This window comes from Plectropomus leopardus, chromosome 15 (assembly GCF_026936395.1).
Source record: "Plectropomus leopardus strain MGB_pleo_1.0 chromosome 15, ASM2693639v1, whole genome shotgun sequence".
NCBI classification, from domain to species: Eukaryota; Metazoa; Chordata; class Actinopteri; order Perciformes; family Serranidae; genus Plectropomus; species Plectropomus leopardus.
The window spans coordinates 34309977-34334273 of NC_142190.1; the positions used below are offsets into that span (position 1 = coordinate 34309977).

A 24297-nucleotide genomic window follows, 5' to 3' on the forward strand; every position below is an offset into this window, starting at 1 on the left:
TTTGAAGGAATACAGAAAGTTAAAGTTGAAATAGTTGAAAGTTCTTTCGAGTTACTGACAGTGTCATGTGATTTAGGAATTGATCTAAGTGATGTGTACATTTAAACATTGATACCTTCACCATTACCACTTTTTTAAAAGGGATTATGAATTTTGAATATCAAATTTCAAATGTAAATAATATTTTATTGTCTTACAGACCATTGCATCTTTCCCCATACTGTCACAATAATGTTTATTGATGCCACAGGTGACTGAGAACCAAACTATTGAAGCACTGCATGATGAAGAATCTCCATGAAGAACACCAAAGCTTGAGCAATAAGGACAAATTCAGAAGAGCCTTAAAGTAAGAAGAGTTGTTTTTCTGTTTTTTTTTTTTTTTTTAAAAAAAAAAAGCTTTTTAACTCAAGTTCCAACATCCAAAATTGGCTGACAAAATTCACACCTTCCTGTGCCATTAGCCTGTATCCCAGGAAAGCAGGATATTATGGTTTTGGTTGTGCCACCACAGATCCTTGGTGTTAAAATGTATAAAGTAATGCTGCTGCTAGAACTGTTAACTTGCATTTCTTTCCTCTGGCTTGCAACAGTTTTGCATGTCTGTCATAAATATTTTCAAGAGTATAATTATTAACTATTAATGAGATCTCTTTATCTGATAGAAAGTGCACTGAGGCTTATATTAGAAGTCATTTAGCAGATTACTACTTCTAAATGTAAATATAGATGGTTATACTTCAACAGAAAACAACAGAACTATCTTTCTGTAACCTCGTACTTTTATAAAGATTGTATACAGGTATTACCCAAATTAAGATGTGTTGTTAAGATGTTATTAGCTGTTATTTTTTCCCCAAATATAAACAATAGATGCACTTTTAATAATAATTATGAAGGAGAAACGATAGGATGTGTTTTAAGATTGTCTTCATGCCACTTTTTGGTTTGATTTACAAATATACTTCTCAAAATATTTTGAAGTCACACTAACAAAGATGGATATATTGCTCATTTTTAAAAATCCCAATTTCAGGGTGCCTGGTAGCTCAGTGGATAGAGCAGCGCCCCATATACAGAGATTGTATCCTCACCACAGCGGCCGCAGGTTCGATTCCGTCCTCGACCCTTTGCTGCATGTCGCACCCTCTCTCTCTCCCCCTTTCACGCTTAAACTGTCCCAAAAATAATCTTTAAATTTTTTTTTAAAAATCCTAATTTCTCGGCTGACGAGAAATAGGTAAATAACTTATACTTTAACAAATATTATAGACATAAATTGATATGACTGTAAAGGCTACCCTCTTATATTTTTGAGACACTGATTTTAAAGCATACTTCACAACTACTGAAAATCTAAACTTGACAAAAATTACTACATTTTCAAACATCTCAGTTTTATTTTATCTGTTAGCAGACTCTGGAGGTCTAATTTAGTTATGTTTCTTCTTTTCTATTTTATCTACACTTTTTTTCATAGTGAAAGTAAATATTTTTCTAGTTGGCCCTGTGTAATTTTTTTTATTCAAGATAAATTATGAAGTTATCAAATGCATGTGTGTTGATTTTTTTCAATAAAGTTTGAGGGGGAAAAAAGGCTGCAGCTACTCATTTCCTGTAATGGGTGTGGTTCTGGGGTTGGCGTGGTTCCAGGGGTTCTGCCATGCTTCAGCTAGATATACTTGAAACACTCTGACAGAAATTGGGAAAAGGGCTTTTGGGTATTCTGCACCCTCAGCCTGCAATTCTTTACATCTGAAATGAAAGACTTAGAAGCAGATTCTGTAGGATGTCAATGTTTTTAGCATGCCTGGTTGGACAAGAGACTCCCTGAAAGCTCTCTTATGACTCAAAGATAGTTATCTTCTAATGTGAATTTTAGTGCTTGTGATTTGTATTTTGTCTCCCCTTGTGTCACTGTCAGCAACTTTGTGTCCTCACTGCTGACTGTCTTGGCCATGTCTCCCTTGGAAAAGAGATTCTTAATCTCAATGGGCCCAACCTGATTAAAGAAATAAATGCATTATCTGCCCTATTATTGGCTGTCATTTAATATGTAATTTAATAATACATAAGTAATAAAAATGTCCCTCTATCTGCCAATAATTTATCATCCTGATATATATCGTGCATCCATATTTTTTACCTTGTGTGATTAGCCCTTGTTTTTTATTGGTACTGCAGCAAAACCAATTGCCCCATTAGAACAAATAAATGTCTTGAACTCAAACTTCTGGTAATGATGTTTTATTTCTGTTTTGTACTTGAAAGTTAACTAAAAGGTTGTCAAGATTTTGATGTCTTGAGAAGATAACAAAAAGTTGTTTAATTCTGTTGTAATGGTATATCCAGTGTTCATACTGCACTATTAAGCTCAGATCACATTCTACCATAGACTCCACCAGCATACAAGAAACTAAGTCATGTCTAATATTTTCCAGCTTAGATCATTAAGGTGACTGTTATCCATTACCACTTAGGATGACTGAAGCAGGTTAAAATGCAGATTCCTGTATCAATTCATTTCCGTGCCTAAAGAAGTTTACTGGAGAATATTTAAGGCACATCAGAAAAGTCTAGAAAAGCTATATAGTAAAAGAAAGAAACAGATCAGTGAGTATGTGTGTGCGTGCCCACCTGTATGACAGCACTGAACCAGCAGGTATTGCCAACATTTTTCAGCCCAACAGGGCAGGTGTCTATCCTCTTTCTGTCATGCGGGTTGGGTGAATCGTTCCATACTTCTGTGTGGGTCCGCTTCAGACTTGCTTTGTTCTCTGCTATGCTGGCCTCCAAAACTCTAAAAAAAAAAAAAAAAAAAAGGAAGAAAGAAGGAGAGTGAAACACAATCCAATTCAGTTCAGTGCAATGATTTTTCTCTACCAATGATCTCAGCAGTTTCTACCACTACATTTGATACATCCAGCCCAGTGGGGGTAGAAGATGATCAGTTCAACTTCTTAAATATTTTTCCAAAGCAACATATGGTGTTTTGGGAATAAACAGTTCTGGGGACTCCCTGAGTGGAACTGCCCACTGGGAAGCTATCTGAGAAATGCAAACTCTCAAGGGCTTTTTTTTGTTTTTGCATTCATACAGATAACGGAAGATTCATACAGATAAATTACTAACTGGCAACTTTAATTGGTCACAAGGGCCAAACAAGGGCCCACTCCACCTCCATTTTACAGCCATACCTTTCACCAATTAGTCAAAATATTACAACGGGAAGACAGAAACACAGACACAGGCAGAAAGACAGAGAGAGACAGACACAGAGAGTAAGAGGGACAGACAGAGAGACACAGAAAGACAGACAAGGAGATGGAGAGAGAAAGGTAGACAGACAGATGGAAAGACAGAAACAGACAAAAAGACATACATATAGAGAGAGAGACAGAGAGAAAGACAGAGACAGGCAGAAAGACAGAGGCAGACACAGAGAAAGAAAGACGGAGAGACACAGAAAGACAGACAGAGATGGCGAGAGAGAGAAAGACAGAGACAGACAAAAAGACAGACAGAGAGAGATAGATACAGAGAGAAAGACAGAGGCAGGCAGAAAAACAGAGTCAGACACAGAGAAAGAAAGACGGAGAGACACAGAAAGACAGACAAAGAGATGGAGCGTGAGAAAGACAGAGACAGACAGAAAGACAGAGAGACAGACAGAGTAAGAAAAACAGAGAGACACAGAAAGACAAAGAGATGAGGAGAGAGAGAAAGGTAGAAAGACAGACAGATAGAAAGACAGAGACAGGAAAAAAGACATACAGAGCGAGAGAGAGAGAAACAGAGAGAGAATGACAGAGTGACAGAGAGTAAGAAAGACAGACAAAGAGATGAGGAGAGAGAGAGAGGTAAAAAGACAGACAGATAGACAGACAGAGTAAGACAAAAAAGACATACAAGGAGAGAGAAAGACAGAAACAAGCAGAAAGATAGAGAGTAACAGAGTAAGAAAGACAGAGAAAGACAGACACACAGAAAGTCAGATGAAGAGAGAGAGAAAGATAGAAAGACAGACAGGTAGACAGACTGAGACAGACAACACGACAGAGAGAGAGAAACAGACAGATAGAAAGACACAGAAAGGCAGAAACAGAGAGAGAGAGACAGACAGTAAGAAAGACGGAGAGACACAGAAAGACATACATAGAGATCAAGAGAGAGAGAAAGGGCCAATTAAGGGCCCCATCCATGTGAGGGGCCACAAGGGCCAATCAATGGCCTATTTGCGGCCCCAAGTGGACCATTAATTACTAAATGGCATCTTTGTATTGGAAAAGTCACGCACACATCAGGATGCCCCATTTCAGGGTCTGCATCCTTTGGAGGCTGCATTTGAAGGTCGATTACGTCACAGCTCTGCGCGAAGGCTGTCCCATTTGGTCACAATTCAAAGGCTCCTTCTTATGCAGCCCACAAATGCGGCCTTCTTTTCGCTCTTTTTGGAGGACACATCACTACTATCCTTCGCGGCCTTCCATTTCCCAAGATTCCTAGCACGCCCGCGATCTTCAAAAGTAATCGTCATAATGGCTGCACAGAGCGGAGAGCGGAGCATTGATTTAACTTAATGTGGGTTTTTACTCATTTGAAAATCAAACGCAAGATATGTTAAACGTAGAGAGGCATTTAAATCCGATAATTTACATCATAATATGTGACATTAATAATGATAACACGTAGCCACCTACCATACTAGCTATGGGAATGTAGAGCCAGCTCGGCGCTGTGCTGCCCGCAGCAGAGGAGAGCTCTGCCCGCTGAGCAAGGCTCTGCTGCCTGGAGATAAATCAGCTTCCGACGCAGACAGAGGCACTTCTCCTCCTCCAGCAAAATATAAATTAAAAAAACCAAATAAATATAAAAATAAAATCATTTCTTTGCTTTAGTACCCCCCCTCCATCTCTCTTTCTCTCTCTCTCTCTCTCTCGCCTTGACAGCAGGAATCAACTGACGTGGGGGTAAAGGCGGGAACATCTGGTGATGCAACCAGGAAATCCTCGAAAGGCTAGACTGTCCCATTTAACAACCATTGATGCGGCCTTCGGAGGTGCCTCCGAAGGAGTCGCCAACGGGAAGCGAAAGGAGGTCGTAATGAATGCAGAAATACCAAATTTGCTTGAAAAAATATCTGCTACATATCCCAAATCCTTGTGTAAGGAAATGCTTGCAGCAGCAAATTTCCAGAAATTTTTCATCTCAGTTTGTATTGGAGTATATGGGGAATTTTTTGGGTCTCCCTTCCTTTGGAGATGCACTGAGCCAGCTGTGTTGGGTTGTCAGCTTTCAAACCTACCTTTTTCCAACGTCCACAAGTTACCTATGTTTGGATATACAACTTGTGTATGAAGACCTTCACTGTTGGCAGCAGCAGACTTTGTTTGAGAAATTTTTGTGAAAGAGCAGAGACAGAGATATCCAGAGTGCGGGAGCTTGATAGTGATGTCACGTGCTGTGACCTCCAACATTCCGTTTATATTTGACTCCATTATAAACGCAGAAATCGTCTGAAAAGAGCATAAAACTTAAATCGCCAAAAACTCAAAAACCATAAAAGATACAAAAGAGCTGAATCATACCAGAAGAGTTGAAGGCCTTGAAAGTATTCTGAAGCAGTAGACTTTGAAAGTGGAGTGGGTTGAAGATAATTTAAAAAATTTCCCCATACATTTCAATGGGAAAAAAATGTTTTAAAAAACTTAATATTTTAAAAAGTATAAAGTCATAACCATAATGTCCATAATGCATAAGCATCCACACTAATAAAGAAAAAAAGAATACATACACACACTAATTACTGCAGCGGGGAAAAGGCAACAAAGATCATAAGTTAGCTAAATGACAATAGTGCTACCATCCAGAAAAAAAAAAACCCACTGTGTAACATGTAACCAAGTTTATTTACTTTTTTCTCAACTGAGCTAGGGAGCAAGACAAAGTGCAGCAGTGAATTCTGCACACTTTGCTCATGATGTACTATTTTGTGAACATATACAGCTTGTTCAGACATCCTCTCCTTGTTGTGTTGTTTTTATACAGAGTGACAAAAAGTTGAACAAAAATAATAAATAAAATGAACTTGCTGATCCCCTGTGCCATCGCACTGAGGTTAACCATGTCAATAAATCAGGCATTGCGTTACTTCAGTGTGTACCACCAGGCGAAAAAAATTCTAGGTGAATGCTTACATCCATTGTGTAACTTGTGTAACCTTATAACGCCAACAATGTTACTGGCAGCAAAAAATGTACCTCCGCTGTAAATCCATGGATTACTTTATAAGTTGTCAAAGCAAGCGACTTATCTTGAAATGAATACATCTGCTAATGGACTGTATTTGTGTAGTGTTTTTCTAGTTTAATTGACCACTCAAAGCGCTTTCACACTGCATGTTACATTCACCCATTCACACACACATTCACACACTGGTGGCCGAGGCTGCCGTACAAGGTGCCATCTGCTATTCAGTAATCATTCTCACAGCAGCATTGGGAGCAATTTGTGTGGACTGCACTTGTATAGCGCTTTTATGGCCGACTACTCAAAGCGCTTTCACACTGCATGTCACTTTCACCCATTCACATCATAGATATATTATACGGACGTTGATTCACACACACATTCACATGCCAGTGGCCAAGGCTACCGTACAAGGTGCCACCTGGTACTCAGTAACCAATCATTTAACACACTGTTTGTGCAGCCACCAGAAGCAAGACAAATTCCATCCGGGGCAATAAAGGTTCATTAGTTCAGTATCTTGCCCAGGGGTACGTCAACATTATGACTGGAGGAGCCGAGGATCAAACAACAGGTCTTCTGATTAGTGGACAATCCGCTCTATCTCTGAGCCACAGCCACCCATTGCAAATTGAAAAATTTCCAGTGCTTTGGGGGCCTTCTGTTTGTTATTTGGAGCACAATGTGCTGGAATAGCAACAAAATTTAATATTTTGCATTTTTAAACATGATAATGACTCTATACCTGTTTAGTTTCCAGGTGTGTTGCGTTGTTAAGTTGTTTGTATGAGCAGTCCTTGAGGAAGCTGCAAGAAGGAGGCTGAGCAATCCTCAATGCCCGTTTTGAACAGGCACTGCACTAGTCAGGACATAATAAACTAATCACAAGTATTACAAGGTAGGTTACTATTAACAATGTATTGGATGGCAGATGAAATACTTTTTAAAGAGGTCGAAGTGGGGACTTGTTCATTTATTTATTTATATATTTGTTTATATTTATATATTTCACACTAAACCTAAAACATAGTCTGGAAATATCTAAAATATTCAAGACTCAATTTCAAAAATTTCATTTCTTTCAAGGCTAGTTGTTTTATACAGTTTGCTTATTGCTTTGATTTGATGACAGAAATAATTTGCTGTTACATGTAATTATGTTATGTATCAGATGAAATTCTCTGTTGCAGTTGTCAGGACTTTAGAGCACTGTCCTCTTGCAGCTGTACATGGTGTCAAAGAGTGATGCTTCTTTTAACTCAAAAACAATCTTGAGTACAGGTCTGGCAGAGTACAGATATGAGCCACAGAGAGAAACATGAACCCGCCGACAGCCAACTTAATTGTTGCCCTGCCATCAAGTTACTTACCAAACTGACACTAATTCACAATTTGTTATGAAACCTGCAACATTTGTCAATTTAACTGGTGTCAGAACAGTCGATCAACCGTGCAACCAAACATTTTTTCACATTCAAACACTTTAATTTTCACCAGCATATGGTGCAAAGAGCCACAGCCCATTCATCAATGAGGAGAGCAGTGCTGCAGCAGAGGCAGGCTCAGCTGGACAACACACAGTCCAGTTAAAGACAGGATCTCATTTTGACCAGCTTTACTTTACACGATTTGATCCATCAAAAAATGCCTCAATACTGATCACTAGTATCAGCTCAGGAGATCCCTGAGGTGTCTTCTGTTGTTATTCTTCATCCAAGGATTAGTGTAAAAGGTTATTCTGAACTGTTTGGTCAATGGTTGACTGCAGATTTTCTTGGCATATTTGTCATCACTCATGAGTCAAAAATACTGCTGATCGCACCTGCTGATGGCCTGCTCCTCATCGGTGATGCCTGTCTCCCTAAACGTTCGGTTGGACTCCTCCAGGCTGAGGGCGATAGCCCTCTGCAGATCATCTTTATCATCCCCAGTCAGGTCAATCACATCTGCATAAAAAACAAAACAAAGTAAAAACACGCAAACATGCACATGTACACCATAATTTGGTTTGCATAAACACCTGTTTTACCTTTACGGTTTATAGTTCAAAACGGACTGCCATTAAAGGCAAGCTTTGCCGATTTTCAACCAGCTCTGTGTAATCACAGTGTTTGTAGATGTGTTTGGCTTCCCCCCATGCAGAGAGAGTGTAAGAGGAAGCTGTGGAACACTGAGATTCTGTAGGCAGAAGAGCTCCCCACTTCAGGTCTGAACCCAAAGTCCTCTTGCTGTGAGGCGACAATGCTAACCACTGCAGCATTTCATTTTCATCATAATAATTATTTTTCATCTTAAGCAATGTATATGAATTGCAACTGGCAGATATTCCCCATTTGGAGAGAAAACCTGAGAGCATCATGGTACTACAGCCCTGCTCCTGCCTGACAAGGAGTCAATGCACAACCCTGCTGTTTTTAGAGAGATACTCTCAGCCTGCTCTTTGTTGTTATGAAAATGTCGGTGTGCAGACCTGTTCTGTGGACACAGATGAGGGGGAAGACATTCCTGTCCATCACTGGTAAAGAGAAAATGAGGCGAAAGCTGGATGGAGCGGTAAGTGACTTGGCCTGGTGACGCTAAACAGATCAACGGTTTAGGTACATGTCGATAGGGGTTACTTTCGGTGTTAATGATCCTAAGCGATATAATGATATAAGTTTTTGGTGGAAAGGTGGCTTATGATTACACAGAGCTGGTTGAAAATTGCCAAAATTTCCCTTTACTTATGTATAATGTTTGTGCTACCACAGCAAATACAATAGTCCTTAATGAAAAAGCCAAAACATGGCTTTAAAATTGTTTTCATATTATTTACAATTCAAAAGGGACAGACAGCTGCTGTTAAAAAAACTGTGAACTGGGTTTATAAATTTCCCTTTTCTTTCAGCATCCCCTTGATGCCTCTGGAATTTCTTTGCCAAAAGTTAAAATAAGCTGCTCACTTGTGTCTGCTTGGCTGCCCACGCTGATATATCTGTCACTGGCCACCTGGGATGTCTGGTAGTAGGTTGTCTCATCTTGCTGAGGAACCTTGGCGTTCTTCTCTGTCAGAAAGGCCACAGCCTCAGCCAGGTCTCCATTGCTCACCTGCAGCAACAATGTTTGTGTTGGTTGAGGCTTATGTGAGTGCAGTGTGGACAAAGGAAAAACTGTTAGGTCAAACTCTCAACTCAAGCTAAAGGTGTGTTTCAGCTCAAGCTTCCATATATTTTTCAGCTTCAGTTTCTTGATGAGACCTGGGAGCTGCACCACGTAGCCAGTTCAACAGAGCCTGCCTCTCCTTGAGTTGATCAACAAACCCTGCAGCCTCGGTCAGAGATAACAGGCACCACCATGGTGGTTATCACTGTTCTCTATTAACTCCTTCTGTTTCAGGCTCTGGGTGTGTTCACAGAAAATGATATAGGTGATGCGTTCAGCGTGTCATTGAAACTTAAAAATTATTTATTGCATGCTGTCTATATCTGCCTTTGAAGAATATTTACAAATGTTACAGCAAAAAACAACACTTGTTTTAATTAAGGCGAGAGGGGAATGAAAAATGACTTATTGTGTGATTTCACAGATTAATATATGTAACGTTATAAATCAACAAATTGTATAAAGTAATGTAACTTCGTCCCTCAGCTGAAAGTCTGGATCGCTAATGTACTCACACTGATTATACAGAGACGCAACCCAAAGGAGGTGTGAAATGCTATTTTCAGCAGATTTTAGTAGAAACTCAGATCATAAACTGCTTTCAACCAGGTTATCATACATTACCAAGGCGATCTTGCCAGGTTGAAAGAGAGCCACCTTTGTAGGACAGAAAACCCTGGCTTTAGACTCAACATACCTCACTAACTAATTTCGTTTTGTGGTACAGCCCTCTGAAGACTTCGACTGCTGTTTAGGATAACTTATGCTAACAATAGTTGAAGAATATCAGGAGTACAACTGCTCATCTAAAAAAGAAGACAGCAAGTGTGATAAAAGTGCATGCAAAAAAACAGTGTAAAACTGTGTGGTTCTATGGTTGATGGCAACATATGTGGAACTACTTGTACACTTTCTGTGACAACCACAGATTAGAAAGTTCTCCACCTGTCTCTTAAATTGGTCCTAGAAAGCATATGTGACGAGGCTTCTGTGGGAGCAGAGCGGCTGTTTTTGCTGTGTGTGTGTGTGCTTGTATTGCTGTCATTTTGGGGACAAATTTCTGTTTACCCAGTCACGCCATGGGGACCTCAAACAGTATGGGGACCAAAATCGAGGTCCCCATAAGGGACAGCCTTTTAAATGAATGCTAGAGACATTCTGAAGGTGCCTGTGAAGTTTTTAGCTTTGGCCCAAAAGTCATGTTTTTCAGTCAGGACACACACACACTGATTGCTCAGTATAGCCCCCTAAAGGTCATTGGATGCTATGGCACTCACTTGTCCTCACACACACATCTTCCATATATGGTGAGTACCGCCCCTTCCTGGTCCCCATAAAGAAGGTTATGAGCAAGAACATTTTTAGTGTTAAGGTAACAGTTGATGAGGTGTTATTCAGGGGATGTCGACTAAGGAGATGTGCACAGAGAAGCAACATAGACAATAAAGTGATACCCAGGAGGCAAAGGGGTTTTACAGACATGGAATGCAGCTATTTTTTATTAGTATTTTGCTTTCAAGCCATTATGTACAGACAGCAGCGGCACCATATGTAGCATAGAACTGCCTTCTTTGCAAAGGAACAATTCTTCTGGCAGCCTTTGACACATCCACATAAGATTGTCTTGTTCATCAACAAAGGCCAAACTAAGGATGCATTCAAACCTGAGCTGTTCAGTCCGCTTTAAATGGACCAGAGTTTATTTTCTTGGATAGTCCGGTTCATTTGGGGTAGTGTGAAAGGTCATTCGAACTCTGGTGCGGACCAAACAAGTGAACTCTGGTCCACTTGAAAATGGAGGGCTCGGTCCATTTCCAAGTGAACTCTGGTGCGGTTTGTTTGTGGTGTGAATAAAAATAAACCAACCACAGGACTTTATAACAGAAGAAATATGATTTTAGTAGGATTTCTACTGAACCAATAATAAATCCGCTGATTAAATCTGCTGATTATGAAACATTTCCGTGATCTCATATTTGATCCTGGCAATGGCCAGCGCCGCTGCTATGGCCACGCACAGCAGCACAGCAGCACAGCAGCGCAAGTGCGCTTTTATGTTATTATCATGTAGCAAAGTTTTTCAAAAGTTAAGCTTCTTAAGCAGGAATGTATAAATGGCCTCTCTCTCATCAGTATCACTGCAGGACTCACTCAGCCACTGTCACGTAATGACCAGATTAACGATATCCCGGCAGGTAATGCAGATGTGTGCCTCTATATAAGCTCTGTAGAGCTGCTGAAAATGCCTGTTTTGTAGTTCTTCTGTAGTGGAACATACAGTATATCCAGAGTTTAGAAAATTTTATGATTTGTCTTCTATAATGTGTGAACAGAACAACAACGTAATTATGATCCTGCACCAGAGCGGCCCTGATAACATGATAGATAGCTATAGCTGTCTAATAATGCTTACAATCAATTTCATCATTTTTATGAGCTCTTTGACATCAAAGAACATAAATATAAAGTCATTGTGAGCATTAAAGTGCTGCATCATTTGATTTCCCCATGTGGGTCCTGATGATGCAGACAAATGCAAAAACTGTCCAATCAACAGTCACCAAACCAACTTGAAATGCAACAATGTTGCAATTTCACTCTGCAAATCAAAACGAGTCCCTACACTATTATGTGTGAAAACAACCTAAAATGGAATTGAAACTGCATTTCCATTATCCAGAGGCCACCCAAATTCTGTGCAAAAGGGAATTCTTGGCTTGGTGATGCATATGTTCTTGTCAGTGATGGTTGCCAGAGAAGCCCTTTTCAGGTGCAGGAGAAGTGCATTATCTGTTGGGGGTAGGAACTTTGAGAAGATTGATCTGTAGTTCAGGAACCTGTATGCTCTCAGTTTGCCCAGATCAGAATCCTCAAAGTGATCAGCTGCGGTTGTGAACACAGCTATGGCGAGGGATGATGCTTGATTGAGGAAGTCATCTGTTATGGCATCAGTGGGGTTTTCACCCAACTCCTCAAGTGCTGGTATGTCCATGTTCATGCTGCTCTTAACCATGCCTTCTTTCCAGTGAAATATGGATAAAGAGTGGCATCTTCATTACTCAGACTGTGGATGAAGGGCACTGTATAACACTGTGAAGGTCCCAGGGCCACAGTCATTTTATGTATAGGCAGGTATGCATTCTTGGCTGTTCTCACCCACAGATCTGGGAGATCACTGAGGTGCGTTGCACCATAGTACAGACACATGGTAATGATGTCGGTGTCATTGGCATGTATGACAACTCTGGCAGCCCCTTTATTATGGACAGTGCAGAGGTTGTGGAGTATCATCCTACTGTCAGCTTCCTGCTATGTGAATTCCAGAGCAGGAACATCCCTAACATACCCTTCTATGAGCACCACGCTCTTCGTCTTTTCTTTGAACCCACCACACAGATAGAGATAAGTTGGGCCAAGAAAAAGTGCCAGTTCCTCATTCTCCAAACATTTCTCATAAAGGAAGTTTAGAGGGTTTTTTTAATAGCTGACACTGTAAAAAAAAAAAAAATCCTTTTAATTTAGGAGTTGTGTACTGCTGACTGACTTCATATACCTTGGCTGGTTTTTATTGGGCATATTTCTGTTCCTGCTCAGCTGACTTAAGGCTGCATTGACTGTACCTGTCACAACAGAAGTGTATCATGTCAGTGCTCAATGATGGCTCCAAATCTTTCACCTCTGTGAAAGAGCGGTGTTGATTAGTGGACATATCAACAATGACTACTGCTTTTACTGCTACTACTGCCTTACTGCTACTACTGCCTTTTGTCTTGAGGCAGATCAGGGATGTCAGTCACTTTGGTCTCATCTTTATGGGTCTTCACTAGGTTTGTATAATTAAAAAAGATCAATAGTGAAAAAAATTCCAATTGGTGTGCATGCTCTACTGAGAGCAGTGCTGGTTGTAAAGTCTGATAGCAGCAGGATCTGAAGAAGAGGTTGCTCTCTAAAGTTAGCCCTTATATATATACTGTATATATAGATAGATAGATAGATAGATATAGATATATAATTTGATTTATTATTATTATTATTATTTGGATTTGCATATGTTTGTAGAGTAAGTCTTAATTATTTAACAATATGAAGGAACAGGTTCTAAATAAAAACACTTAAAAAATATAGAGATTTTTAAAAAAAAATAAATAAATTTTTCTTGAGTTGTAAGCTGTAATAGTCAGCATTAAAACAATACAGTTTAGAAATATTTCTATTTATCTGTAATTACTCTTGAATATATGAAAGTTTCACCTTTTTTAATTAAATTACAGAAAAAAAACTTTCCACAATATTTTTTGAGCAGCATCCTATATATATTAATAATATTAATACATTTACCATAAATATAACATTTACCATAAATATAATATTTAAATTTCTGTAGTTGGTAAGTCAGGCAAACTTTATTTGTAGAGCATTTTAATGAAACGACAAAGCCCCTGCAGAGCAGACCGGGAAACCCTTCCAACTCAGTGAGTTGGAGGGCATTGCCTCCCTTCATTAAATTGCGTTGATATCTTAACTTCCACTGGTAGGCATTTAATGTGAAATCGAGGAGGAAGTGGACCTTCGCTCAGTGCCACCGTCAACATCATTGAGACACTACAGCACTGCCTGCACCGTGTTCAGTAAGTACTAAATATTTTATTGAAATATATCGTAATGCCATGACAGTTCGTGCATTAAGTAGCCACTTATTTATTTGTTGAAACTGTCAGCTTGCTTGTTTAAAGGATGCTAGGCAAACGCATTAGCATCAACTAATTAGCAACTGTACCAAAGTTATCAATTAAGCAATTAAAACGGTTGTTGGAATTTTCGGGCAGCAGGTTGGATTTACTCAGTTAACATAAAGGTTGTGTGTCAGTCATTAAGAGATGTCACTTTTACACGTGTCGTACGACAAAAAAGCGTCTTTATTGACCGACTCCATCACTGCTCGTTTAGTTTCGTTTGTTGGGAGGGGAGTCATTTAACAATATTTAAGAAGTTGCTTCGACACCATGCTTTTATGAGCTACCTATGACACTAGCCCACGGTTTAAAGAGGCTGGAGATGAATTGCGCATGGTAAGCGGACGAGCGCATGCGGCAGCAGGCAGAGACATAAAGCTGCGGTCTAGTCAGACAGTTGTACAGCGGCCATTAGTCTGTGGGTTACAAAAAGTCACAGAAACAAGTAATCCCATTATATCTGATTCTGATTTATTAAAATATCATCAGACTCATATGTGTTTGCACGCAGTCTTCAATTGTCAATTATGACACGCAGCCCACTGGCTAAACTCTAAGGAGCCTATTAAGGTAATGATGAAAAACACCTGGCTCTCATCTGGTCTAACAGCCGATTGATTTTGAGATGACTAAACATTAAAACATTTTGGAACGTTTATCTTTTTGCTGAACTTGGGACATTTTGATTTTAATTATCTTATTTAGAAGGCCCACTCTGTTAACAGAACATCTGCTGTGTGGCCTAGGGTGATATTTAGTTTGAGAGACTAAAACAGCCCATATTCATTTTAAAAACTGGATACATACAATATTTCAATCTTGTTTTTAATATTAGCATTGGAGTGGTTCAAAGTATTCAGCAACATGATCATAGATCACCTGTATAACATTTTAATTGGCTCATGATTAACAAGGGTTGTAGACTGCATACAAACCGATATATAAGTACTATCAATCTAAAAGGTGTGTTTTTCTGTGACTTCCTGTACAGACTAAAGCCAGCTGGAAAGTTTCTCACTTGACCCCTGCTATCTGGCTCTGTCCCCTGCTGCTGCCTGCTCTTGTCTGCTTTCCAGACAAGACGCAGTTCATCCTGAAAGAGCCCTATGTTGGTTGGTTGCAGTTAATAAATAGTGTATTGTGTTTTTGCCTGTAATATTTATTTAGTGGACCTTGAACTAAATCATGCTAGTGGAAATGTGTTTACCGTTTTCTCCTGTTTGTAGTGGACAGGGTTAATTCTGCAATTGTCCTCATCTTAAGTGTGTCCCGATTTATGTCACTTAATTATAAAAATTAACATTTTATGTCTACGTTTAGGCTGGATATAACAGACATTGAGTTGGCATAGCACAGCATAAAATATAGCACATGTATTCTTCTCAGAAATTAAGCCGTTTTTATTCATTTCTCAACAGTTTGAAATGCCACCAAGGATCAGTCCTCTTAAAGATGCCTGTCACCATGTTGGTTTGAAGACTGACAAAACGTGGAAACTGGAGATTAGGTTCATTAATGCATTAAAAGATAAGATGATTACTCCCTCTCGTTTTTTAAAACTAACTAATAATTCCTCTCTTTAAAAGAATATATTTAGAGCTAGATTTGATTTTTTTATATTTTAAATGCAACTTTATTGTTTCTAGTGCAGCAACAGTAAAGCTTGCTACAGCAACATCACTATATAAACACTCATATATAAGTAAAAATGAATCAGAATGTAAGTAAAATAAATCATATTCATGACATCACAGTTCTGAGTGAAATGCAGAAAGAAAAAGAGACGTGGACATTCATTGGTAACAGTCATCCTATAATTGGCTTGTCTTGTCCATCCTGTCTGTTCCTCTGCTGAAGCGTTGCACTGCCTGCATGCATCACTTCAGCAGCACAGCCGTGAAGTTGCTAATGCGAGGCTTGTTTCTCTAATGGAATTTGCCTTTGCAATAAGGAAGATGACGTAAGTGAAGTTTATATGGAGGAGCTCAGCCCCTTTGCAGAAAGCAGGGGAGAAGCTGCAGCGTGATAATTATATACGCCAAAACAGTAAAACATATGGATGAAGTAACCTTTAACTGAGAAGCTTATTAATTGTAGTCTTACACAATGTAGCCCCAGGGCTTTTTTTATACACGGTATTGGTGCCAATAACTATACTATAGTTATACTATACTATACTAGAACTATTCTATGCCAAAGAAGCATGGTTATCATTGCAAAACTTCGGGGTAAAGTAGACTACTAAAATTTAATTACTCTACTACTAGTTGGCAACTCATCTCAGTCATGCTGCCATTGAGTCAAACTAAATGCAATTGTCACTCTTTATCTGGACTGTGTTTTTTGTACATGTGGCCACATACAATATGAAATAACCATTGCAGTGAATATACTGATTTGGTTTCTAGTTCAGATAGAAAATGTCTTTCAGGATGTGGTGTGTTCACCCTAGGTTCATTCTGCAAAGGGGATTTTGTAGTTGAATACAGGGGTAACTTGATAGATGATGCTGAATCCCAGAAGAGAAGAAAAGTTTACCACCCCTCATGCATAGCATTTTTATTTGCATTCAAGGGGAGACGGAAAACATGGTGGTAAGATTTTAAGTTGCACTTTATCAACAGTATATTCTTTTTACATACTTTGTAAAAAATAATGTGATCCTGCAATGTGAATGAAGTAAATAAAAATGTTTAAACAAATGTAAATATAAACAAAAATCTTATATAAGTACCAGAGAGATACATTATTCTTATGTAAAAATGTTTTTTTATTTTGATTTTTCTCCTGTTTTTGTCCCTTTAAAGTATTGATGCCTCCATAGAAGATGGTTCATTTGGCCGCCTAGTGAATGATGAACACAGACATCCGAACTGTAGGATGAAAAAAACTGAGGTAGAAGGAAAGCCACATTTGTGTCTTATTGCACTAAAAGACATAAAGGAAGGAGAAGAAATTACATATGACTATGGAGGAGAAGACTGCCCATGGCGAATGCAAGTATGTTTCATGACTGCACAGTGTTTAAATGTGTAGAATTTAAGAAGTCGTAGTTGTAGTTGAAGGTATTATCTTTATGAAACAAAAAAATTATTCATATTTTAATACATGCTTTCAAGTGTTTTGGAAATTTAAGACAGATCCTAACCTGCACAGCCATTTAGCAAATTTATGGCTGTCATCTGGGACGTCCACGACGTCCCTACAGTGCACATTAGCCTAACTGTTGGACTGAAACTAAGTGTCTGATACGTTAGAGACACTTGGTCCCCGTAAAGGATGATAACATGGTGTGTGAAATGTCCCCACTAAGCCTCTTCTGTTCAAGACATGTGACTGCACATCTTGAACAGTGTTTTCTTTTTCTCTGAAGTCAGGTGTGTTGGCATGTAATTAAGTTTAGAGATGTGTCCCCATGATCATGTATTAGTCTACTTGAATATATTGCAGTGTTTACATCAAAGTGACCAAATCCTTCTCATACTTTTCATTGTTTATCCTGTCAAATCTATGCAGGTGACAACATGTGCCATGGATGGTTGTCCTGAAAAAAGCTCCCAGTGTGCTGGCATGTCCAAGACTCAGATGGATGAAGCCACCTGTCCACAGGACACTAATGAACAGGTACATAAACCTTCATCACTTGATATATACTAGAGTTTTCTTGTGATGATTCTCATGTGTTTAAGCAGCTACATAAAGCAAACATGGTGATTAATGGTTAATCTATTGTGAATCAGGTCTACCAAACAGTAAAATCTAATGCATCTAGGAGGCAACAGATTAGGAGACATTTAGGACAGATCCCAACCAGCACAGGCATTTATTTTTTGCAAATTCATGGCTGTCATCTAGGACGTCCGAAACTTTGTGTTAAGTATCTGATAAGTTGGAGACACTTGGTCCCCATATAGGATGATAACATTGTGTGTGAAATGTCCCCACTAAGCCTCTTCTGTTCAAGACGTGCGACTGCACATCTTGAACGATGTTTTCTTTTTCTCTGAAGTCAGGTGTGTTGGTATGTAATTAAGTTTAGAGCTGTGTCCCCATGATCATGTATTAGTCTACTTGAATATATTGCAGTGTTTACATCAAAGTGACCAAATCCTTCTCATACTTTTCATTGTTTATCCTGTCAAATCTATGCAGGTGACAACATGCGCCATGGATGTTTGTCCTGAAAAAAGCTACCAGTGTGCTGGCATGTCCAAGACTCTGATGGATGAAGCTACCTGTCCACAGGACACTAATGAACAGGTACATAAACCTTCATCACTTGATATATACTAGACTCTTCTAGTGATGATTCTCATGTGTTTAAGCAGCTACATAAAACAAACATGGTGATTAATGGTTAATCTAATGTGAATCAGGTCTACCAAACAGTAAAATCTAATGCGTCTAGGAGGCAACAGATTAGGGAACATGTTGGACAGATCCTAACCTGCACAGGCATTTATTTTTAGCAAATTCATGGCTGTCATCTGGGATGTCCACGACGTCCCCACAGTGCACGTTAGCCTAACTGTTTGACTGAAACTTTGTGTTAAGTATCTGATAAGTTGGAGACACTTTGTCCCTGTAAAGGATGATAACATGGTGTGTGAAATGTCCCCACTAAGCCTCTTCTGTTCAAGATTTGTAGAAACAGATTGACATATTAATAGAAAATATCACAACAGAATTTTTTGTGTTTCTTTTCCTTTGAAGTCGGGTTTGTTAGCATGTGTTTAAGTTTAGAGATGCATCCTTAAGATCCTGCATTAGCCTACTTGAATATTATTCAGCGTTTACATCACATTTTCAATATTTAAAGGTGTTTTTGTCAAGTCCTCTCAAACTTTGAGTAGACAATGAGAACTGATGCTTATTGATGCTTTTATTTGCTTAACATGTTTTCATGTCAGGTGTTTACAAGACCTATACCTAGTCTTTCCAAAATTCAGTATTGTTCTGTTGTTTGTTTAGATTTTTTTCTTAAACAATTGTTAATATCACTTCCAAACATATTTTATATCACAGTCTCAGAGAAAAATAATGTAATACATTATACTTTGTAAACAAAATTATTATCCTTTGGCTAATAGAATGTTTAGGTCAAATTCAGCAACTTTTTTTGTACTTAAATTTATCTTGTTGCTTACAGTACATGACTAAATATGTTGCTTCTCTTTACAGACTCTGAAGGGTTTTCAAAATGAACATGGAAGCACTTTAGCACGACTCGGACAAAAAGCGTCATAGTAAGTTCTCAGTTAAGTAGCTGGATGATCTTTCATACAGTAAATTATTTACTGTGATGTGTTTAATTTAAATTGCATATGTGACATCAGTTATTTATTTTCAGATTAAAGACACATCTCTGGATGACTTGGAACTATATGATACAACATCAGTCAGTGGAAATGAAGATGAGTATACAGTATTCCAGATACCACCTCAGACACCGAGGACAGTGATGCTAGTATTGACCTCAAACAAACAAAACGCAGATTTCTTGATAATATCTTAAATCACCGTGGCTCAAAGAGTCCCACTATATGTGACACTACAACACCTGAATTAGACATAAACTGCATTGCGTCTGACACCACTGTAGAAGAAGAACCCTGCCCAAGTCAGGACACCAGTTAGTGTCATAGTTGGTGCTTGCCAAAATAAAAATGGCAATAGAGTTTACAATAAGAGACACTATTGTGTGTACTGCAGTAAGCCATATGCTAAAATGGCTAGACATCTTGAAAGTGCACACATGGATAATGGTCGATGCTGCAAGAGCCTTGAGCTTTCCAAAAGGTTCAAAAGAAAGAAAAAAACAGCTCGACTACATTTGTAATGCCACTGTAATGGAGTCAGGGAAGGGGCAACTCGTGCCATTGAAACGGCCACCAAAAGAAGCACAGGGAAGGGATTTCATGCACTGTGCATACTGCCAAGGACTTTTTACAAGAAAGGTTCTGTAGCGACATGTGCGAATTTGTAAACTTAAGCCTGGATCAGTCAACCCAAAGCCTGGAAAGAACCGTGTTCAGGCTCTGTGTACATACACTGGGCGTGTGCCTTCTCATATGAGCAAGCAGTTATGGGAAGTTGTAAGTGCTATGAATCCCGATCCTGTCACAGAAATAATAAAGAATGACCAGGTCATTATTGATTTTGGGCAGCACTTGCTAAATAAAGGTGGTATGACAGCAAAAAGTCAACAGCACACCCGAGAAAATGCCAGGAAACATACCAAGTTAAAAAAGATGGAGGATTTCATTAATCCTGAGAATTATCTGGAGATTGTCAAAGCTGTCAAAATTACATGTGGCTATGAGACCAGCACCAACACATATGCCATCCCATCACTGGCAACTAAACTTGGGAATGCTTTGGTAAATGTCAGCAAGCTCTTAAAAGCTCAGGGGCTAATTTTCAACAACCAAGAGCTTGTAAAGCATGCCTCTGAATTCCAAGAAGTGCACACTAAGAAGTGGAATGCAATGGTTTCTGCAACAGCACTAAGGAACATCGTAGAGTCAAAGTGGAATGCACCCACTCTAATGCCATTTACCGAGGACGTGCAAAAAATGCACCAGTATCTAAGTCAAATGCAAGATGACTGCAGCAGTGCGATATCTGAAAGCCCTTCTACAAAGGCCTGGACAGATCTGGCAAAGGTGTGTCTAACACAGACCATTCTATTTAACCAACGCAGGGAAGGAGAAGTGGCAAGCATGCCTCTGTCTGCATTTTTGTCAAGAGACACATCTGAGCCCCATGACGATTTAGACTGGGCACTGTCTGAAGTGGAAAAAAAGCTCTGCAGACATTTCTTAAGGATTGTCACCAGAGGAAAGCGAGGCAGACCAGTTCCAATTCTTCTGACTCCAAAAATGCTCTCTTGCTTGGAACTCCTTGTTCAGCAGAGAGAGACTTGTGGGGTTCTTAAAGACAATGTTTATATGTTTGCAAGACCTGCAGCCATGTCACATCTCCGTGGTTCAGACTGCATCCGTGGATTTGCAAAGGCATGTGGGGTAAAGTGTCCCAAGGTGTTAACATCAACCAAACTGCGAAAGCATGCTGCGACCCTTTCAACAGTACTGAACACGACAGACACAGAAATGGACCAACTGGCCAACTTTCTTGGTCATGACATTAGAATCCATCGTGAGTTCTATCGACTCCCTGAGAAGACCCTGCAACTCGCCAAGATCAGTAAAGTTCTAATGGCACTTGAGCAAGGAAGATTGTCAGAGTTCCATGGCAAGAACTTGGATGAAATCACAATAGATCCAAATGGTATGTTTGCATTTTCATTTTACTTTGTCTATTGTCTTTATTTCATTTATTTCTCTTTTATTTTTTAGAGATTTTTGAGATATGGTTTGTCGTCTACAGAAAACGTAATGGGTAGTGATGAGGAAGATGGGTGCGGAGAGGATGGAAATCGTGCATCTCCTGTTGATGGTATGTTTCAGTAATTAAATGTCAAAAGCAGTATTTAAGGTACAAATCCTACATAGATACTGTAGTTTCATACTAGTGTAATATTCAAGCAGCAGCTAATTTCTGGGAGAGCAAAAGAGAGAAGGATTGCTCAGGCTCTGACCATCAATAGACTGAAGGTTTGGATAGACAGAGAGGTGAACCAGAAACTTCTGTCAGGTAATGTGAGAATACAGAATTTTGAAACTTCTAATTGTTTAATGCACTGATTTTTTTTTCTTTGTAATTTAAGGCATTCCTGCAACAACAAATGAAACGTTTATGTTTTGTCTTTTTTATGGCCAGGATTTTCATAGCACATTTGAAGTTGATGTCTTCTCAAAGATATTATGTATTTATGTATTTAATAGACCCCTCATCAGAGGAAACTGTTGGAGCTACTGTGGGGGATGAAACTCTACCAACATGCAACAACACGCAAACAGCCATCAGAGGAGGATGGGGTATCTTCTGACATCAGTGCTGTGAGACATTCCTCCAAACATGACATTTTTACGTCTTTTTTTTTTTAATTTTTATGAGTAACATTGGCAGATTTAGGCACAGGAAATATTTAGAAAAAGATTCCTACCATCTTTCCACCATTTAGTCTGGTGGCCCCCAAGAAGTGGTAGACTGCACCTGAGTAAATTTACCTAATATTGCTTTTAAGAAGAAATCTGAGGTACTTTTATTTTCATGTTAGTTTTCCAGTTCCACTCTACTCCATCTCAGAAACAATTATTGCAATTTTCACTCCACTGCATTTATCTGTTGTAGCTACTACTTAATTTGAAAACTAATATTTTTGCCTTTCTAGCGACATGTTTCAATGTCATCTGCCTCTAATAATAGTAGCAGATGTCTGTGTACACATTATTTTTAATTGATCCAACCATTAAACTAGTAACAACATTATCACCAGACTTCCTTAACAAATTGTCTAGTTTTTGGAGCTGTTGAGTGAGGATTAACAATCAATCTTTGTGAAAAGGCTACAACAAACTCTAAATCCTTGATGCACCATCTTGTAAATTCAACAGAAAATGCAAAACATTATGAATTTAAGAAATTTCTTTGCTTGTACTTTGCGTTACTAGCTTTGCAGTTTTGATTAACATCACTGTAACCATAAGGAGCTAGTAACAAAAACCAAATGATAAAAATGGAGTAGTAAAAATTTATATAAATTGAAAAACGGACTGATGAACTCTGTAGTAATGTGAAGTCGGTGGATTCACAACACTGAAAATTACATTTATTAAAAGAAGAGTAGCATCTAGGGTGGAAATAAAAAATTGCGTGCTGCATATGAGATTGATGAATAGTAGTCCATATGATAATCAAAGAACTGGAAGTACTGTTTAACACTCTCAGTCATAAAATAATACTCAAGCAGCAGCTAATTTCTGGGAGGGCGAAAGAGAGAAGGATTGCTCTGGCTCTGACTATCAATAGACTGGAGGTTTGGATAGACAGAGAGATGAAACAGAAACTTCTGTCAGGTAATGTTAGATGCAATTCTGTGACAGTGAAGTTGAAAGAGCCACAAACATTGATCATTTAGATTAGATTTAGATTAGATTTATAATGTTCAGATGTAATTGCAAATAAAGAAAACAAATACAAGAGAAATTATTTTTTTCTCTGTAATTTAAATCATTCCTGCAACATCAAATGAAACTTTTTTTTATGGACAGAATTTTTATAGCACATTTGAAGTAGATGTCTTCTCAAAGATATGTATTTAACAGACCCATCAGCAGAGGAAACTCTTGCAGCTACTGTGGGGGATGAAACTCTACCAACGCACAAAAAATGCAAACAGCCATCAGAAGAGGATGGGGTATCTTCTGGAGTCAGTGCATTCCTCCAAAGGTGACAATTTTACACTTCTCAAGTAACATATTGAACATATGAGATTGATAAATAGTAGTCCATGTGATGATCAAAGAACTGGAAGTACTGTGCATCACTCTCTTTGTCATAAAATCAATCAATAATTAAAAAGATCACCCTCATAATTTCCCCTGCACTATATATGTAAGTATACATGTATGGACACAGGACTTAGAACTTAAAGGAACTTAAGCTCTTTCCTTATACTGTTGTTACGGTTAAGTTCTATACATTTGTTTTTCTCCTCACTTACAGGTAAAGCTCCACAGAAAAGAACACCCTTGCAGCCAGCAGAGGTGAAGGCAGTAGAGAGGCAAATGAATCAGTTTATCTGATCTTGTACTGTACCATCAAAGAGAGAATGTGAAAAATGTTTAAGAGCTGAACCAGAAGCTCTCAAGAACAGAAACTGGCAGAACTTGAAATTTTTTGTTCATAACCGCATTACAGCCTTCAAAAGGAAAATGCAGCAGAAATCGTATGGAGAATGACAATGCTGATGCTGAAGATTTGTTTTTTCCTAAAGTCTGATCTCTCAGCAAAACAATACCCAATTCCTGAAGTTGCTGAATGTTAAATTCATTTCCTACATTTAAAATAGAATTGAAAGAAAATCAGCTTATTTGAATACTTGATATGTATTCCATCACGGTGAACATTGTATTTGATTATGTCTAAATTATTAATTTGTGGTTATAATATTTGCAAGCAAGAGAACTCCGCGTGTTCAAGCATGCATTAACATCTGAAACTAAAAGTAACCCTGTCCTTTTAGCAACATGCATGTTTGTTTTCTAGA

The 24297-nt window shown here is 38.6% G+C and overlaps 2 protein-coding genes across 5 annotated transcripts in view; one reads left to right on the forward strand and one right to left on the reverse strand.

Moving 5' to 3' along the window:
- The window catches only part of usp25 (ubiquitin specific peptidase 25), a 114527-nt gene that overhangs the window by 43924 nt on the left and 46306 nt on the right, over positions 1 to 24297 (reverse strand). For all 4 annotated transcript variants that reach the window (XM_088088806.1, XM_088088807.1, XM_088088805.1 and 1 more), the window contains exons 3-5: positions 9192 to 9336; positions 8072 to 8195; positions 2638 to 2800 (exon numbers count right to left, since the gene is read on the reverse strand). In XM_088088806.1, the coding sequence (XP_087944932.1) occupies positions 2638 to 2800; positions 8072 to 8195; positions 9192 to 9336 (432 nt within the window). The remainder of the gene's footprint in view (positions 1 to 2637; positions 2801 to 8071; positions 8196 to 9191; positions 9337 to 24297) is intronic.
- Positions 16079 to 17388, forward strand: LOC148187363 (N-lysine methyltransferase KMT5A-A-like). The gene is made up of 3 exons (XM_088088858.1): positions 16079 to 16083; positions 16532 to 16717; positions 16931 to 17388. The coding sequence occupies exons 1-3, from the start codon at positions 16079 to 16081 to the stop codon at positions 17157 to 17159; spliced, it is 420 nt and encodes a 139-aa protein (XP_087944984.1). The 3' UTR covers positions 17160 to 17388.